Source organism: Hibiscus syriacus, unplaced genomic scaffold, assembly GCF_006381635.1.
Source record: "Hibiscus syriacus cultivar Baekdansim isolate YM2019G1 unplaced genomic scaffold, ASM638163v2 tig00111769_pilon, whole genome shotgun sequence".
Classification (NCBI taxonomy): Eukaryota; Viridiplantae; Streptophyta; class Magnoliopsida; order Malvales; family Malvaceae; genus Hibiscus; species Hibiscus syriacus.
Window position 1 is genome coordinate 1055816 of NW_024063172.1, and position 15213 is coordinate 1071028.

A 15213-nucleotide genomic window follows, 5' to 3' on the forward strand; every position below is an offset into this window, starting at 1 on the left:
CTAAATTCATTTTAAAATAGTCGGTGACGACTTCAATTCATTTAATCCAAATCGAAGCTAACTTCGGGGTTCAACCGAAAGACGACTCCAACAAAAATAAATAAATTTCTTATTTTGTTCACCACAACCAGCTGTGGTGGCCATCGCCACCGTCACTTTCTGGACCCCACCACCACATCCACCCCCAAAATGCCACTTTTTTTTCTTTAATTAATTTATTTTTAATCTCCTTCTGACACCTGTATTATTAAGCTCTAAAACCTTTGTAATTTTGTATCTTAAAGGCGGTATTTTGGGTTGAGAGAACAGACCAGGCATGTTACAGAACAGAATTGGCTTGCTTCTCAATCCTCAAACACGCATTCTTTAGCTCCTTGGTTCTTTTCTCTTTTCCTATTAAATTATATATATTTTTTGTTATTATTCCCTCAAAGGCTACACTTTTGCAGTCAAGCGGTGGTTTGGGTTTCATTTGATGGAGAGCTGAAGGGACCCAAAGTTTGGATTTTTCTTTTATCAGTTAACTTGGTGGCGGTACTTAGACTTGATTTCATTCGGTGAAGAAAGAGGCGGAGTTTTGCTGAGTTGGGGCTGTTCTTGTTCTGATTGCTGTAGTGAGTCATGGACACTGGAGGTCGACTCATTGCTGGTTCTCATAATAGAAATGAGTTTGTTCTGATAAATGCTGATGAAAATAGCAGAGTAAGACACTCGAAATCTCCCAAAAAAATATAAAAGGAGGCTTCATTTGTTATTTGAGGAATACCCATTTGCTCATTTTTTTCTATTTCGTAAAATTTATTATTAGTTATCTTTCATATAGTCCAAGTGTGTTTGCTGGGAAATGTGAAAAAGGTTGAGCTTTTCCGATCTGGGTTTCACGTAAATGTAACTATTAGGTTTTTTTTTTAATTTATGTTTTTGGGTTTTTTTTAGAGGAAGATAAAAAAAGATGTTCTGAGTGTTGTTTGGTTAATAGACATTTCCATGATAATGGTCGATATGTGTTGATTTTGGAGAAGGACGTTTCGTTTTTGTTTTTAGCTGTTTGATTTGTGATTATTTGGGCTGACTAAGATATATCTTTTTTTGCATTTGGGATTGGTAAATCATTTTTGATTAGTTTCTGGGTATTTGGCAGGAAGCATAAGATTCTGATTCTGGTGTAATTTTTTATCACACTAAATTGCTGATTTCTTATGATATTTCCAAGTCCTTTGGAGATTGACAAATGTATGTTGTGTGAGCTCTGCATTCATTGGAATTGTCGATGTAAATCCGTAATTGATGTAGCTTAATAGCATTCTTGATCGCTTCTCGGGACCCTATTTATCTGTTTCATATGAACTTTCATCGTTGATATTAGTTTACTTTTCCTCCTGGATTTAGGGTCGTTGCATTCATTACTGGGCACTGATGGTACTCTTTATGGTGTGGTTCTTATCAGATAAAGTCCGTGAAAGAATTAAGTGGCCAAACATGTCAGATCTGTGGGGATGAAATTGAGATTACAGCCGATGGAGAGCCCTTTGTCGCCTGTAATGAATGTGCGTTCCCAGTCTGCAGACCCTGCTATGAGTATGAGAGAAGAGAGGGGAATCAAGCTTGCCCTCAGTGCAAACCCGATACAAACGAATCGAAGGTGAATATTGTTACTGCAATGAATAGTTTACATTAGCACCCAAATGTCCTACAACAATCCCTAATAGTGATGACTGCAGGCAGTCCTAGAGTTGAAGGTGACGAGGACGAAGATGACATAGATGATCTGGACAATGAGTTTGACTATGATGCTTTAGATCCTAAACAAATTGCTGGGGCAATGCTCGGTGCACGACTTAACACCGGCAATGGTTCTTACCCTAATGCCTCCGGAATGCCAGCACAATCGGAATTGGATTCTTCCCCTCCTAGCGCACAAATTCCTCTCTTGACCTATGGCGAGGAGGTGAGCTGTCCTTTATTTTGTATGTACTTATAAGAGTTCGCTGTGTTTGTACACTATTTGAAAAACAATATTTGCATTATAACAAAGCTGTTATTGTTTTAGGGTTTAGAGATTTACGCTGATCATCATGCTCTCATTGTACCTCCTTTTATGAGTAACCAAAACAAAGTTCATCCAATGCTGTATGCTGATCCATCCGTACCTTGTAAGTCATTGTGCTTCTGTTTATTAACAATTTTGAATTACTTCTCGCTAGAACCGAACCTTAGTGTTTCTTTTACTGCAGTCCAATCTAGACCCATGGTTCCTAAGAAAGATATAGCAGTAACGGTTATGGAAGTGTCACATGGAAGGATCGGATGGAGGAGTGGAAGAAAAAAGCAGAATGACAAACTTCAGGTAGTTAAACATGGAGGCGGAAATGATGGTGGAAAGTTTGATGGGGAGGAGTTGGACGATGCTGATTTGCCGATGTAAGAGATTGTTTTTTAACTAGTGTTTATGAAGTATAAACATCGATGGATTTTTTAGTTTGATTTTTTTCTGAAATTCTGCCCAATGGCAGCTTTTGCTTTATATGTACAGTAGTTTCGTTGTGATTTAATTTTTCTCTGTACAGGATGGATGAAGGCAGGCAACCACTTTCGAGGAAGCTACCCATTCCTTCAAGCAAGATAAACCCATACAGAATGATTATCATTCTCCGTCTTGCGATTCTTGGTCTATTTTTTCATTATAGACTTCTACATCCAGTCAGGAATGCTTATGGCTTGTGGTTGACATCTGTAATATGTGAAATATGGTTTGCTGTTTCGTGGATTCTGGATCAATTCCCAAATGGTTACCTATAGAACGTGAAACATACCTTGATCGACTATCTCTGAGGTTTGTGGTGTTGCCCGCAGCTTACCATGTTTGATGTGTTTACATTATCATTAGATGTGAATTAAGATTTCCGTCTCCATGTCTAATTTTACTTGATTGATTTTCGAATATGATGCCACTTTCCTGGCTAATTTTACTTTTTATGTATAGGTACGAGAAAGAAGGAAAACCATCAGAATTAGCCAGTGTAGACGTTTTTGTGAGTACAGTGGATCCAATGAAGGAACCTCCACTGATCACAGCAAACACTGTTCTGTCAATCCTTGCTGTTGATTATCCTGTCGATAAAGTTGCGTGCTATGTATCCGATGACGGTGCTGCCATGCTTACATTTGAAGCACTCTCCGAGACGTCCGAATTTGCTAGGAAATGGGTTCCTTTCTGTAAAAGATTCAATATTGAACCCCGTGCTCCAGAGTGGTATTTTTCTCAGAAGATGGACTACCTAAAAAACAAAGTTCATCCAGCTTTTGTCAGAGAAAGGCGAGCTATGAAGGTGCGAGACGTCTTTTTCACTCAACATGGGATCTGTTCGACTTCTTTCATATTTTAAGTTCTAAAAATCATTTTCAGTATCAAATCGGCCTTAGTTGAATTTAGAAATTACGAATTTTGCATTTGATATCGTGGAATTCTTTATTTGTTAAGACATAATATTTGATTGTGCAGAGGGAGTATGAAGAATTTAAGGTTAGGATAAATGGATTGGTTTCAACAGCACAGAAGGTCCCTGAGGATGGCTGGACGATGCAGGATGGAACTCCATGGCCGGGAAATAATGTTCTTGACCATCCTGGAATGATTCAAGTGAGATGTTGCATTTGACTTGCTGTGGTTTTTAAATTTTATTTTGTATGGCCTGTAATGCACGACAATTGAATGATAGAGAGCGTTTTTACCGAACAACAGTTTTAGGATTTGTTTTTTACACCGCTGTACCATTTCTTTTCCTTGTTTCTGGCGGACCTGCATGTGGTCATACGATCGGAATAATGGATTTATTTTAGTTCTCAGCTGTATTCATCATTTGACATTGATGTTCTTGGTTGCACCACGTAAATATTTTTTTAAACAGGTTTTCCTTGGTCATAGTGGTGTTCGAGATGTGGAAGGCAATGAGTTACCTCACTTAGTCTATGTATCTCGTGAAAAGAGGCCAGGCTTTGAACACCATAAAAAGGCCGGGGCAATGAATGCTTTGGTGAGGCACAATATCTTTGTATTTCTGTTTCATTTTTTGGCATTTAATTTAATCATGAACTTCCATTATTTTTATTGAAGATACGAGTCTCAGCGGTCCTCTCGAATGCTCCATATCTTCTGAACGTTGACTGTGATCACTATATTAACAATGGCAAAGCACTTAGAGAAGCCATGTGTTTCATGATGGACCCAGTTTCAGGGAAGAAAGTTTGTTACGTGCAGTTTCCTCAAAGATTTGATGGAATTGATCGACATGATAGATACTCGAATAGAAATGTTGTGTTCTTCGATGTAAGTGTTTCATTTCTTCCCTATAAATTATTTGTTTCTTTATTTTGGGCATCTTTCAAAAATTGATTTTGTAATTTGAAAACAGATCAACATGAAAGGATTGGATGGCATTCAAGGACCAATTTATGTTGGAACAGGTTGTGTTTTCAGACGGCAAGCGCTTTATGGTTTTGATGCTCCGGTTACCAAGAAACCTCCTGGAATGACCTGCAATTGTTTGCCGAAATGGTGCTGTTGCCTGTGTTGTTCAAGGAAGAAGACAAAAACCAAGCAGCGGAAAGAAAATCCGAAGAAGTTTAAGCCAAGGGAAGCTTCGAAGCAGATACATGCTCTTGAAAACATTGAAGAGGGAATTATCGGTAAGGTTTCGTTTAAGCGGGGCCAACTGACAGTTCCTTAATCTTATAATGACTTTACAGTGTACTTTTAGAATGATGTTCTAAACTAGAACCTGTTTTCTACTATCAGAGTTGAATTCTCAGAAGTCATCGGACACATCGGAAATGAAAATGGAAAAGAAATTCGGTCAGTCCCCAGTTTTGTGGCTTCCACACTTATGGAGAATGGCAGAGTTCCTCAAAATGCAAGCCCCGCATCATTACTGAGCGAAGCTATTCAAGTCATAAGCTGTGGTTATGAAGATAAAACCGAATGGGGGAAGGAAGTAAGTGAAACCTGAAAGTAAATCCGAGCTCTTAATATAGGCAGTTGTAATTTTAAACATCTAATCATTGAAATTTTCAACTTGTAACACAGGTTGGTTGGATATATGGCTCGGTGACAGAGGATATCCTGACTGGATTCAAGATGCACTGTCATGGCTGGCGATCTGTGTACTGCATACCCAAACGCCCTGCTTTCAAGGGTTCTGCTCCTATTAACCTCTCGGATCGTCTGCACCAAGTTCTGCGTTGGGCTCTTGGATCCGTTGAAATTTTCTTAAGCAGACATTGTCCCATTTGGTATGGATATGGGGGTGGGTTGAAATGGTTGGAACGATTTTCCTACATAAACTCGGTTGTATATCCATGGACATCCATTCCGTTGGTTGTTTACTGTACCCTTCCGGCTATCTGTCTCCTTACCGGACAGTTTATTGTTCCCGAGGTAAAAAACCCACTTTTTCTTGTTTTATGCTCCATATTAGTTTTTACATTTAACCTCGGAAAATAGAACCAGGATGCGTTAGTATATTTCTCGGTTGAGTTTTGTGTTTCCGTTAGTAAGTGCAAGTGCCTGTTTTGCATGGTTGATTGCTTTGCTTATAACGTGTACGTATTAAGTCGGGTCTTTTCTAATTTGGAATCCTTCTCACTTGCAGATTAGCAACTACGCCAGTCTCGTATTTATGCTTCTCTTCATCAATCGCTGTAACCGGTTTCTCGAGATGCAATGGGGCGGTGTTGGAATCGATGACTGGTGGAGGAATGAGCAGTTCTGGGTGATCGGAGGTGTTTCGTCGCATCTTTTTGCCCTCTTTCAGGGTTTACTAAAGGTTCTTGCTGGTGTCAGCACAAGCTTCACCGTGACCTCAAAGGCTGCAGATGATGGCGAATTTTCTGAGCTTTACATCTTCAAGTGGACGTCCTTGTTGATCCCCCCCACCACGTTACTGATCATAAACATAATCGGTGTTGTGGTCGGGATCTCGGATGCCATCAATAACGGGTATGATTCATGGGGGCCGTTATTCGGTCGACTATTTTTCGCCTTCTGGGTTATCATCCACCTCTACCCCTTCCTCAAAGGTTTGCTTGGGAAACAAGACAGGATGCCAACCATCATATTGGTGTGGTCTATTCTGCTGGCCTCAATCTTGACTCTTATGTGGGTTCGAATAAACCCATTCGTATCGAAAGATGGCCCCGTATTAGAACTTTGTGGTCTGAACTGCGACAACTAGGAGACGGACGACACAAAGAAACAACAGCAACCGAAACAGCTCGAGGTCATCAGTTTATGATCTCTTACTCAAAGGTTTGGGGGTTGGTGTAGATATAGGCTGACATAAATGTTATTTTTTTTTACAGAGTTCATTTTTCTATATATATATATATATATATAAATTCAAGGGTTGTAGTTAGGTTTTAATTTTAAAATTGATTTTATGGGTTATTGGTTTTAAAGTGATTCAGTTTGTGTAGCGTTTACTACCATTAATTTGGATTCAATAGTGAGCTTCAGTGGATTTTGATGTTCAATTTTGCTTCCCATCGTTGACTATATATTTTTGGAAAAAAATATTTTAAGTTGTCTTTTGATCCATAATTTTTAAATGTTGTTCAATTATAAAAAAATAAATATCTATTTTATTATGTTTTTGTAAATCTTTCAAAAAAATTAACAATCATTATAAATTTTACTATTTTTAAAATGTCTTATTATTATTGAATATCTTTGTTATTATTTATAAAAATTTATACATAAAAGAGTAAAATAATTAGAATCAACAAAGATACACTATTAAAAAAATATAACATTAACTTGAATTTATTTCTTTTGCCTTTTTAACAAGCTCGAGATTTTGAAATATGATTAGATCAAGATTTTACTCATTAAATAATAACACAAATGATTTTTTTAATAAAATATTACCAAAAATAACTTTAAGCTCATTGACCTCGTTGAGTTCATTGATTAAAATAAGTATTCTTCTTCTTTAAAGTTCCAATTTCGAACAATTGTATCTGCAAAGTGTGGATGTATCAATTAAACTCATTAATTAAAAGAAATATTCTTCTTCTTTAAGTTCAAAGTTCGAACAATTGTGTCAGCAAAAAGTGTACGTATCAATGATAAGAAGATTATGAATAGATACCGTCGTAAAAAAAGAAAAAAAAATTCCAAAACCATCAATAATTTGAATGAAATCTAAAAACATGTTTTAAACGATTGAAGTTGAACAGCATCCGCTACAGCCATATTAACAATTCAATAATTATCTTGATTAGAAAAATCAGGCTCAAATCGACACAATTACACGCCTATCCTAGCTCGATCCTCGATCGTAAAGACATTTACGAATTCGACAACAGAAAACCGAGATTGCTAACAGTACACTACTAAATTTGACCAAACCACAAGGCACATCAGGTTCATAGTGCAAATGAGTGTAGATATAATCTTACATTGAGGCCAGTTGTGTATGGATATAGAAACAGAGTTGACAAAATAAAAACCTACCACCCATCCACATTGAGAAATCTTCCTGGAATTCTCCGACTTCATTCTTTAAACCTCGCTCCATACTCGTGGGGTTGCTGCACCAATTCATGAAGTTGGTCAACTGAAAATTATACATACCGAGTAAGGATGATATTAGGTTGGAAAACACATTTACCATGAATAAGGCTGCTATTGAGCGACCTGCAAACCATCTCATGTGCATGGCACGTTGAGCATTACCTGCTGCTGCTACGGAATCAAATCGAAGATAGACACAGCCAGCGCTGTTTCTGTTTCAAAATATCAAAGTGCTAACAAGGAAAAACATTTTGCCCTAAATGCCACTTTGCAAAAACCAAAGCATATACTTATTTACTCAAATAAAGTTAAAACTTTTCGTTCATAGAAAAAAATTAACTGGGAAATCTGTCAAGTTAAAATGATTAGCCTAAGAAAGCTTCAGAATATAAAATGTCACTAGTAATTGATTAGCACCTAAAGCCCTACCTTGCACAATAAGGGTCAAATACCACAAGATATACATCATCTACGGAACACCTAATTTAAGGATGCAGATTCCAATATTAAAATCCATGTACATTCTTCACACGAGTCAGTATATATAGAAAACAGGTAAGACATATTTAGAATTCCAATGGAATAAATTACTACAATGGAGAAAGATGATGTAACTATATGTCACTACACTCAATATCCTTCAGTTCCTTACAAAGGAAGCCATCCAAAATTCATCTTAAATTACAGATTTATAGATCAATAGAGCAATTTAAGTAAAGCAAACAAAGAATAGCTTGGCACAACTCACCCCTTGTTAGACATATATAATTATTCAATATTTATTAATTAAAAAGGCTGTAAAAATATACATTATCCACAATCAATATCATAACAAGGTCAAAAAATAAGTGGCTGTAAGAAAATTAGCTGACACAATGCAACAAACAGTGAAATGCTTACTTGTCCACATATATATGCTTCACCCTGCCATATTTGCTGCATTCTTCTTCTACATCCTCTTTAATTTCCATATCAAAATCAGGTTCAGTCTACAATAGAACTTACAGAAATCACTGATTCATACAATGAAGCAAAAGCCTAAAAAAAGACAAAAGGAAACAAGAAAACATAACATGTTTAGAACAAGAGAACTCCAAACCTCAGTTGCAGGATCAAACATATTCTTCAACAACAAACACTCACTGGGTTGTCCAATAGGATCAAGGGGTGTAGCACACATGATTGGAGGAAGAACTGGTGCTGGATATGCAGCTTGGCCATTGACAGGTAGCGTAACAGCGTGTGGATTAGGAGCTGACCCATTAAGAAGGGGTACTCCAAGGGAGCTCGTAATACTGCAAAAGTACTACATTAGACATTTATACTATCAAAAAATCTCTTACTGAAGTTAACATAGTTGGGGGAAAAGAAGACAAAATAAAAACAACTATAGTTATTTTTATAAAAAAAAATTCAAATTAAAATTATTTGTGCCTTCTTACATAAAGAGTACCCATCCACGTAAGCCCATGTTTTTTCTTACAAATACCTACCCATGTTTTATCCGTGTACCATTCTTTTATTATAAATATAATTAATTAAAATATATATTTTTCATACATATAGTGGATGTGTGAAATTCTAGTTATTATTAAAGTCCGACTGAATTTGGTGTTAAGGTCAAGTGACACCAACTCGGACAAACTTATAGGATATCCAAAACTGAAACAAGAACAAAAAATAGTATTTTTTTTTGTCTTTAAAACTTTATTAATTAAAAAGTTGAGAGAACTTCCCACGTTTACATAGAACTACCTGAGTAACTTCTCTTCAAATTAAAATTAATAATATAATAAATACTCACATTGTGAGCGTACCAAATTCTAGTATTGCACTATTATTAAACTGTAAACGACTATTTGAAAGTGCAAACCAACCTTGTGGCAATACCAGAGCGATCCAGTTTCTGCATAAGCAATGCTCTTGATTGAGCATTCAAAGCCTGGATAAAATATACAAACTAATTAAGCAGAAAAGGAAGAGCAACTTTGCAAGAAAGAAGCAGATCCACTTCGTAAGAACTACTATTAGGATGAGGAAAACTGGGCACAAATATAAAACAAAATAGTCATAAAATACAACAATAATAATAAGCATTTTATCTCACCAAACCAGCACCCTCATCATCATCAAAGTCAGCAGATTTTGCTGCAGGATCTTGGGTGCCAACATGATCAGTAACAGATGAAACCTAAACACAAATATAACCAGAAAGATGTTAATTGGGAAGACTACAGAAAAGAGCCAGTTATTGCCACAGGAGAACATACTTTCAATTAGACTACAACATAACGCCAAAAGCTCATGAAACTAACAATCTTACCTTAATGGTTCGACCAGCAATTTCCAGTTTGCCATTCAATGCACCTTGAGCTGCTTTTGCATGTTCAAGTTGAGCAAACTGTAAAGAACAAAAAAATACATGTTTATACAATTATCATATAGGAAACAAACGTTCTGAAGTCTCAATTATAACTAACCTGAACAAACCCAAAACCTTTGCACTGCCCAGTTTCAAGGTCAAGTGGTAGTTGTACAAGCTCCACGGGACCAAAAGGTTCAAATATCTGAACCATTAATATCAAGAAAAGAAAAATGTTCAAGAGAAAAAATGTACCTCTAAAAAATTAAAACGATAAAAATAGAACTGAATAATATCTTCAAGGAAAATAGATAAAGAAAAAGGACACCTGAAACACATTATGAGACTCATTCTGCCAATTTCCTAAGCAACTACAACTAATTAAAATGTGCTTCATCCACAATTTTCCTTTTAACAAATTAAAAAACCAATCAGCAACTAGAATCAAGTTTAGATAACATAAAAGATATTCTGTTACCAATTATTTATAAAACAAATCGAAGAATGATAGCTTCTAATTCTGCTGATGAGCTGATGATCCTAACCTGTCTAAGCTGCATTTCTGTCATATTGAAGTGCAAGTTTCCAACATACAATTTTCTATCAACAGCCCCATATGGCCCAGCAACACTACCAGCACCTGCACCTGAAGTATTTGACTGAACAAGATTCTTTTCAGCCTCTGAAGGTTTAACCATCACAGGTTGACCAAGAAGAAGCTGACCAGATAATGCTATGGCCATGGGCACAGACATCACATCATAAAACTCAATATACCTGCAACTTATACTTTTTAATTAGTTTCTCAGAAAATATGAGAAAAAATTACAAACAAAACTTGCAAAGCATATAGCAAAGAGATGTAGGGAAAGAAAAAATGTAGTGCAGAGAGCTCATGCTGAGTATCTTTTGTTGAATCCGATGTCTCATGTGATAAAAAAAGGTTAGATCAACATATCAAGATTAGAAAAGCAAAATAGATATCATACACAATAGTAATCAAACTACAAAGAATCATACCACACGATAATCAAACAAAACAAAAGGACTCAGAAAGGAGGTTAAAGGATTGGCTCATCCTTTTCAATATCAAAAGAGGTAAAAGATTGGATATACCACTTATAACCTATATTACACTCGTAGAACTAAGATATCAAAATGAACCTTGAAATTATCAAAATCATGAACTAAGAACCAAAAAGAACACCTCAACACCTCCTTTCAAACTCAACATTTTTTTGACTCAGAATATGTTATAAAAAGGTTAAATACCTGGTTGATACACGGACTATACCCAATTCCTCATTGTGGTACATATGATTATTTTGTTCTCAATTTCATATATAAAGTTTTCATTAACAACTTCACCCATGTTACTGTGACATGGGGAAGCATTTGAAGCTTGACAACTTGTTCGGGTTTGACTAGGAGAGTGCATGCTGTGTAGGCGCCAGACTTGTTCGGATATTATGACGACAGCATGGGAAAGTGTTAGAAGCATTACTGCTTGAGCATGGGTAAGCTTAGCAAAGAATCCGTGAAAAGGTGTCGTAAGAGAGGAGTTGGGTTGGGGTCAAAGAGGAAAAGATCGATGAAAGTGAAGACTTGTACCAATGCTTGTGGGTGGTGAAAAAGGAGGGCTTGACATCGTTTTGGACTCTAATGATGAAGGTTTTTGGATGGTCCATTTCCGATTATGCTAAAGCGAGTAATGAAAGGAAGAAGAAAAGGGGTAAAAAGGGCATTGAAGGAGATTTGGGGAGTCAAGTGGAAATGTGCATAAAAAGGAGAGAGATTTGAAAAAAAAAATTGGATTCTGTAACTGAAAATTTTAGGGAAATAATAGATAACATAAAGAATAAAAAGGGCTTATTTGCAAATTTTTGAAACAATGTAGTTAGCATTGTAAAATGAAAATTTTAGAACAAAAATAAGAAATCAATGATGAGTATTAAAGTTGCTACTACATCTTGTGTAAATGGAGTTTTTTGTGTCACTTTCTGATAGGCCCATTGTTGCCCCAACAAATTCCGTCAGAGATGGGTGAAGTTGTTAACAGCATAAAACCTCATTATGAAATTGAGAACTTAAAAAACAAATATGCCACATTGAGGAACTGGCTATATTTCATGTACCAACCAAATATTTAACCTTTAGAGAAACTATAGGGCCTACCCAGGGAGTTTCAAGTCTTTAAGATAGATTACTTTCAAATTCAATTGTTTGAAGTATCATTAAATACTTATAATAATGAAAAGTTAAGGATCAGTATAAAATACCCATGTTTATAAGTTGCCTTCTATGTAAAGAAAATCAAAGAAGAGACATGAGAAGAAGAAAAATTAGGTTTACGCCATCTACCTTGTGAACGCAGCATGAATTGATTAAACATGAGTGTTATTCCCATCATCCCTCATCATTATCGCATTGCTAGTTCATTTAAGAATACAGTTAAATTTGATTCATGAAAGCAAAGATGCTAATACTTATTTCACAAGATTGCAAAAGAAAGTATTAACTTTTCTCAACATAAAGGAACATACCCAACTCCCTTTGATCGTCTTGAATTCCTATCCATAATCAACCGAACATCCCTCACCTGAAAACAAATTAAAGGGAAACAAAATATGAGATTAAACAGAAATAACAACCTCAAAAAATCAAATACACGGGGAGATTGCAGACTTTCAAGCATCATGATGAAACACCAATCAGTGGATGTCTGCAAGATTGTATTCTTTAACTCTGTGCTTTAACTCACCCCACATGTATAGTATGTTGAGACACAAGAAAATCATAATACTACTCATAACAGAAGGCAGTGGAGAATATACTGCAAGAGGAAGCAGACGTGTCTTAATAATATGCATTCATAATCATTCAATACATTGTTTTAGACATCAACTTATTGTTAATAACTTAATATTATCAGAAACGTATGAAGTTTAAAGAAATTTAAGAAATATTGCAGCAATGCAAAATGAGATAACTACATGCTAGAAATCTCAAGAATGGGTGTCCTAATCGAGAAACAAACCAAGTATTTCAAATGTATCCTCTAATTTCAAAACTATTCCACTGTTCTTTCCCAAAAACAGTTACTGTGCAGTCTTGGAATACTTGAAAGCTATGCTGGACAAATTGCACTACGACCCGCACACAAGATACAAGTTAACCAAGTAAAACCTGACTAACCTTGCCCGCTTTTGAGAAGAATTCATAGACATCTCTCTCAGTTGCTTTTAGAGGCATCTGTCATCAGAGTTAATCACGAGAGTAAATGAAAAAGATATATTTGAACACACATTAGCATAACATTTATGTCTAATAATATTTAAAAAATGAAATAAAAAAGAAGAAGAAGGCGTGATGCATCTACCTGGTAAGCAAAAACAGTTCTCTGGTCTCTCTCAGGATCAGCTTCGGGCTCCACTACTTCTTTCTTATCTTTAAATCTCCTGCAACCAAAAGCACTTCATGTAAAATGTGCCCATCCAAATGGCATAGAAGTTCTGTAACTCTAAATCATACATGCAAATATCAAACTCTCTCACACCATTTCTTTCCTATCAAATCAAATAAATGAATTCTGAAACATCAATATAGCATGAGCTTCAACTTCTAGGGCTGCTAAGTTTTTTTTAGCTCAATGGCATCATTTCGAATACATAACAAAAACAGATGTAACAAACCAACTTCCTCGCTGTAGTTTAAAATTTTGGTTTTTCATGTGATTTTACTCGTAAATTTTTGAAAATATAATTTGCTTTTGTAAATGTAGTAGGATACCTGCTGTCTCTGGTGTCAATTTCACGTTCCCTGTCTCGTTCACGATCACTCTCGTGCCTTCTTGACCTGCTACTGCTTCTCTCTCTCCTCTCCCTCTCCCTCTCCCGTTCTTCCTCCCTTTCGTGCCTTCTCGACCTGCTACTGCTTCTCTCTCTCCTTTCTTCCTCCCTTTCCCTTTCCCTTTCCCTCCTCTCCCTATCCTTCTCTTTCTCCTTATCCCTATCTCTCCTCTCTCTCCCCCTTTCCATTTCCCTCTCTCTACTGCTCCTCTCTGGGTCCCTATCCTTCTCTCTCTCCCTATCGCGGCTGCTTCTATGGCGTTCCTTATCACGGTCTCGCCTCTCCTCACCGTCCTCATCGCGGCTCCTTCTATGGCGTTCCTTATCACGATCTCGCCTCTCCTCGTCGTCCTCGTCGCGGCTGCCTCTCGATTTCTTTCTGCTGCTCTTGATTTCATCACCATCCTCTCTTCTCTCTCCTCTCTTCCTGTAGCTTCTTTCACTCTTCTCTCCCGACCCTCCGTCTTTCTTCTTCTTCGGATCTTCCTGCTCCTCGACGGTCTTTTCCAAATACTCGTACTCGTCGAAATCCATTTCTTCTTTCGACAATTCAAATATTTTAGCTCCTTTTTTTCTCTTGAAGGTTTAAAAAATTAGGAACAATGAGAAATTATTTGCAGGATTAGGGTTTGGGAAGTTGGGGCTTCAATCGAAGGGCTTGGAGTTGGGGTTTGGTTTAACTTTTGTCCTCAATCCCTGGGTTAGGGGACTTGGATGTAATCTGAAATAAGTTTGTGGGTTTAAAAAAGAACTGGCTTAATTAGTGCTAAGGGCGTGTTTGAATAGAACAATCTTACTCTATTTAGATTCTCAACATTGCTTTATTAGAATAATATAATGTATATATTAGTAATGTAAATATCTATTTTGAGTAATTTTACTACTAAAACTTATTTATTTTATACTCTAATTATGTTAAATAAAATATTAATAAATGAAATAGTTGATTAAAATTAGTTTTATTAACATTAATATCGGCGAAACTTTCGAGATAATGTTCTGGAAAAAATTAATTCACGAGATAATACACTCCCCAGATTAAATGCTCAAATAAGGTGAAATCTACAGTGTTGGCCGTAGGTCGCCATGCCTTCCGGGCAACCTACTAGGTCGCCATGTCTTCCCGGCGAGCTACAAGAGATTGCATGTGTCATGCACGTACCAACACGTTGGGCATCCGAGGCCATCCGACCGAGCTATGCGAGAGCATCCGAGGTCATCCGACCGAGCTATGCTAGAGCATCCGAGGATATCCGACCGAGGCCATCCGAACGAGCTATGCGGGGGCATCCGATGGTAGCCGAGCGAGCTATGCGAGGGCAGCCGAGCGAGGGTAGGTCGCTCGGAGTGCATGGCGACCTACAAGGTCGCCCGGAGTGCATGGCGACCTACAAGGGCGACCTATAAGGTCGCCTGGAAGGCATGGCGACCTA

General features: G+C 36.9%; 1 protein-coding gene and 1 pseudogene across 2 annotated transcripts; one reads left to right on the forward strand and one right to left on the reverse strand.

Moving 5' to 3' along the window:
* The first annotated feature begins 312 nt into the window (after positions 1-312).
* On the forward strand, positions 313-6428 carry LOC120169966 (annotated as a pseudogene).
* An 822-nt stretch (positions 6429-7250) lies between these two features.
* Positions 7251-14491, reverse strand: LOC120169716 (RNA-binding protein 39-like). 2 transcript variants are annotated; one of them, XM_039177833.1, is made up of 13 exons: positions 13722-14491; positions 13312-13390; positions 13128-13184; positions 12476-12531; positions 10478-10709; positions 10051-10137; positions 9894-9971; positions 9678-9761; positions 9448-9512; positions 8670-8865; positions 8471-8559; positions 7668-7782; positions 7251-7587 (listed from the first exon to the last, which is right to left on the reverse strand). In XM_039177833.1, the coding sequence occupies exons 1-13, from the start codon at positions 14312-14314 to the stop codon at positions 7552-7554; spliced, it is 1767 nt and encodes a 588-aa protein (XP_039033764.1). In that variant the 5' UTR covers positions 14315-14491; the 3' UTR covers positions 7251-7551. The 2 variants fall into 2 exon arrangements, with proteins under 2 accessions (XP_039033764.1, XP_039033765.1); XM_039177834.1 differs by lacking the exon at positions 7251-7587 and having other exon boundaries at positions 7689-7738.
* Between the last annotated feature and the right edge of the window lie 722 nt (positions 14492-15213).

Bases quoted from the DNA above. Each gene is read 5' to 3' on its own strand.
- LOC120169716 (XM_039177833.1), bottom strand. From the start codon at position 14,314: ATGGATTTCGACGAGTACGAGTATTTGGAAAAGACCGTCGAGGAGCAG. The intron at 10,138-10,477 runs GTTAGGATCATC...TTAATGGTTCAG, and splicing joins CAGAAATGCAGCTTAGACAG to ATATTTGAACCTTTTGGTCC. The intron at 8,560-8,669 runs GTTTGGAGTTCT...GTTCTATTGTAG, and splicing joins TGTTTGATCCTGCAACTGAG to ACTGAACCTGATTTTGATAT.